Source organism: Centroberyx affinis, unplaced genomic scaffold (genome assembly GCF_046629955.1).
Source record: "Centroberyx affinis isolate AG114_WGS23_722 - 3 ecotype Tasmania unplaced genomic scaffold, CSIRO-AGI_Caff_v1 ptg001780l_1, whole genome shotgun sequence".
Lineage (NCBI taxonomy): Eukaryota > Metazoa > Chordata > Actinopteri > Beryciformes > Berycidae > Centroberyx > Centroberyx affinis.
This window is the reverse complement of record NW_027280173.1, coordinates 367,403-371,567: the sequence shown is the minus strand read 5'-3', so window position 1 is coordinate 371,567 and position 4,165 is coordinate 367,403. Positions and strand designations below refer to the sequence as shown.

The window sequence follows — 4,165 nt, the reverse complement described above, 5'->3', positions numbered from 1 at the left end:
TTGCCAAAAGACGCTTGTGATCAGTGGTTAGTATGAATTTCCGATGATAGCCAATGCTTCCTTTTCAATTTGAGAGTATTTGCTTTCTGCACTTGTCCATTTTCCATTATGTGTGATATCGGAGTATGGGCATCCAGAGACAGCACAAACAAAGGATGAGGGCATGATGAGTCTAATGGAGGGGTGAACAAGTGAGAGAGAGATGAAGAAAGGGAGGAACAGGTTGAGGGAGACAGAGAAACAGGTGGACAGATAGACGGACAGACAGGCATTGGATAGATAGATAGATAGATAGATAGATAGATAGATAGATAGATAGATAGATAGAACTACCCACACTGAAAACTAACTAAAACTAAACTGAAATTGAAATATATAAGAATGAATGTGTGGTGAATATTACAAGCAGAAATAAATATCAAAGGAACGAAGTACCTTGATTTATAAAATTACCTCAATGATATTCACACTACAGTTTATTAAAGGTCTCTATTCATGTTCTCATGTTCTGTTTCTATATTCCAGGCCTGGATTTTGAAGACTTTGGTCAGTTCAATGTGAAATATTTTGATAGTGGCTGGGCAATGTGTTAACTAGGTCATATCATTTTTAAGTTTATCAAGTTTATTCTTCATCACAATATCTGAAATGACAGCGGGGCCAGGACTACACAAAACCGTCAATATGTCGTCATATGTGTGCCAGGACTGAACAAAGCTTTTTCAGACATTTTGGAAATGATCTAATTACTGTAATTCTTCATTGAAAAGACCCAATCTTGGTTCTAAAATGCAACAAATGATTAAAAACTTGGAGGTTGCAATCTTAGTCCTGTGTGACAAACCTGTTTCAGTGAAGAAAGTTGCAAGGATAGAGATTGATTGGCAAATGTTATCCATTCAGTTATACTGTCATATTAGTTTCGCATTTTCTCTAGCAGCTTTGATAGAGTTCCTGGAATGAATACAGAAGAAATACTTTATTCATTCTTGTATTTTATTTTAATTCATTTTTGCAAACGTTCACTTTGTACACACATCCAATTGCTTGAGTTTAAGTCAATCTTTCATTTACATATTCACTTCACACAATCAACCTGTTAAACCAGCATGTCGACATTGCAGAGGACAAAATGAATGCACTCACAAAGGGCCAAAGTGCTGGGAACAAAATAAACATTAACTTACACTAAAGATAAGACTGCTGGCATTGAGGTCCATACAGTCGAAACAACATTTTACAACAATACAAATATGCAACAAAGATATATAGACAACACAACAGTTTACTTTTTCATATGAATAAATGTCTGTTTTACTACTCTATCACCGATTGATATAACACAATAGCAACCCGACCTATATCCAGTTCATTAAAGTGTTTCCATTTGCTGTTCAAAACACCTGGTGTCTGGTAGCTCTTTACTGGGAAAAATCCTCTGGTGCACAGGAAGTGACGCATTTTACATTTCCAGTTTCTTTGGAATAAATAGAACAACTGGGTAGCATGAGCAGTGATAGCCACCATTGGCTCAACAGACAAAGAAAAGAGCGCCACATACAGAAACTCAAACTTCATCAACCAAAGACACACACTGTTTGATTGACATGTGATCTCTGGGAAGCGTAGTGCAGAAACACCACAGCAATGAGCGCTGAGCACCAAAGATGGAGACAAAATAAAAGGATTTCCAGTTCAAAAGAAAACATTCAGACCAGCAGGTAAGCAATATGGAACCTGGACAGACCTGAGGAAGTCAAAACCCAAAGCTTGTCCAATGGCGCTCTCTAGTGCTAAAGATGGAGAATAAATGAAAAAAAACATGAAAAAACAATCTTACACATTACTGCTTTAACACCTCCTTACTTAAGCTTACACAATTCAGCAGTGTCTCCAATACAACCTGGAAGCCAAAATCCAGGATGGAGAGGCTGAGTGAATGTGGTCTGGACTCTGTGGAGGAGAGTCATGGTTTCAGAGACGCTGTAGAAGGACAGAATACCTGCTCTGTGATCCAGGTACACTCCTACTCTGGAGGACCGAGGGCCTGGGATGGGAGTTGTGATATTGTTATGTCTGAAGTGATGACTATTGCAACAATCTAATGCCCAAGATTTGTCATTGCATCCAAATTGACACTCATTCCCTGTTCTGCTGATATCCTTATATGAGACTGCTACTGAAACTTGTATTCCCTTCCACTCCACCTCCCAATAACAACGTCCAGTCAGACCCTCTCTACTCAGGACCTGAAACCTTTGAACGAATCTGTCTGGGTGACTAGCATATAACTGTTGTTTTCCCATGGAAGTTGTTTTGCTTTTCCCCTTAGATAATGACAGATATGTGTTTGCTGTGTTTGGATCCAGTGTGATTTGATGTGAATATTGTAAGAATTCAGCTCTGGTCTTGGGCTCTGGTGGTGGCGGCAGTAAAACATCCACTTCAGTCACTGTCAATGAGATCTTAGGCCATTCCTCTGTAAGAATGCCCTGTAGTTTATCTCTGGCCTCTGACACAGCTGCAGTCACACCCTCAAAGTAGCGCAGAGGACGGATATTGGTGCCGGGTGAGTCTGTAGATTCACTGAGACGTGACAGCGAGGGGTAACTGTGTAGAAAATGGATGTGATCCTCCGTGTGTGAGAGCTGCTCCAGCTCAGTGTCTTTCCTCCTCAGCTCACCGATCTCCTGCTTCAGCTTCTCCTGAAGTTCTTCGGCCCGACTCGCTTCCTCTTTCTGCCGGGATCTGATCTGCTCCTTCACATCAGAGCTTCTTTTCTCAATGAGACGGACCAGCTCAGTGAAGATCTTCTCGCTGTCCTCCACTGCTTTATCAGCAGAGCGATTGATAGCCTCCGCCTCCTGTTGAAGCACCTTCACGTCTTTCTCTCTGTCCTGGATTCTCTGCTGGATTTCTTGCCGACTCACCCTGAGCTCTTTCTGCCTCTCGGTCCTTTCTGCTGCAGCTGAGACTGTGTCATGGCCTTTGTGTTCATCCATGGAACAGAGATAACAGATACACTGCTGATCAGTACGGCAGAAAACCTTCATCACCTCGTCATGACGAGAGCAGATGTTCTCCTGAAGCTTCTTGGAGGGGTCGACCAGCTTGTGTTTTTCAAAGGTAGAGGATTCATAGTGAGGCTGGAGGTGCTGCTCACAGTAAGAGGCCAGACACACCAGACAGGACTTGAGGGCTTTCAGCTTTCTCCCAGTGCAGAAATCACAAGCCACATCTCCAGGTCCGGCATAGCAGAGATCAGGAGGAGCAGCTTGAAGTCCTGTCTTCCTCAGTTCCTCCACCAACTCTGCTAACATGGTGTTTTTCACCAGGACAGGCCTTGGTGTGAAGGTCTGTCTGCACTGGGGGCAGCTGTGGATTTTCTTCTGATCCTCTTCATCCCAGCAGCTTTTAATACAGCTCATGCAGTAGCTGTGCCCACAGGGAATAGCCACCGGATCCTTCAGTAGATCCAGACAGATCGAACAGCAGAACTTTGCCCCGTCCAGTTGAATTCCTCGCTGCGCCATTTCACGTCTCAGTGACAGTGAATGTCAGATAGTTTCACTTTCTCTCAACAGAAAGAAGTTGGGCTCTGATCCAAACCAAACCTCTGGTCCTTTCCTTCATGTTCATTTGCTGATCTGCAGTGAATGGGCTTGTCAGCTCTTGCACTTCAGAGCATGTTGTTTACACTCATCTTTAAATTGGCAGATCTGTGAAAGGGGAGGGAACGAGGAAATGCCTGGACAGAATGGAACTCGCTGTATTTGAGACCAGGAAGAAGAGGGAGGGGTTATCAGGCATTGCTTCATACAAGATAAAGGAACCGCTTTAAAGAGGCAGTGTGTGTTTAGCCCTCGTCTACAATATTAAGAGTATTAGCATTCTAACAGTACTACATTAATGTAGCAAGTTGTGCAACATTACTGAATAATTAGTATGCAGTGGTGGAAGAAGTACTCAGATCTTTACTTAAGTAAAAGTAGAAATACCACAGTATAAAAATACTCTGTTACAAGTAAAAGTCCTGCATTCAAAATGTTCCGTAAGTAAAAGTACAAACGTATTAACATCAAAATGTACTTAAAGCAACAAAAGTAAAAGTACTCATTATGCCGAATGGCCCATTTTAGAATAATACAGTACATATTATATTACT

General features: G+C 42.0%; 1 protein-coding gene across 1 annotated transcript; it reads right to left on the bottom strand.

The window, feature by feature from the left end:
• Positions 1-994: 994 nt before the first annotated feature.
• LOC139652328 (tripartite motif-containing protein 16-like) lies at positions 995-3,548 on the bottom strand. The gene is made up of 2 exons (XM_071529362.1): positions 1,904-3,548; positions 995-1,477 (listed from the first exon to the last, which is right to left on the bottom strand). The coding sequence occupies exons 1-2, from the start codon at positions 3,531-3,533 to the stop codon at positions 1,422-1,424; spliced, it is 1,686 nt and encodes a 561-aa protein (XP_071385463.1). The 5' UTR covers positions 3,534-3,548; the 3' UTR covers positions 995-1,421.
• Positions 3,549-4,165: the final 617 nt, after the last annotated feature.

What these genes read in the sequence shown, in the direction of transcription:
- LOC139652328 (XM_071529362.1), bottom strand. Translation starts at nt 3,533, where the DNA reads ATGGCGCAGCGAGGAATTCAACTGGACGGGGCAAAGTTCTGCTGTTCG. An exon ending in TCCTGGATTTTGGCTTCCAG is followed by an intron (nt 1,478 to 1,903) that starts GTTGTATTGGAG and finishes TTTATTCCAAAG; the next exon opens with AAACTGGAAATGTAAAATGC.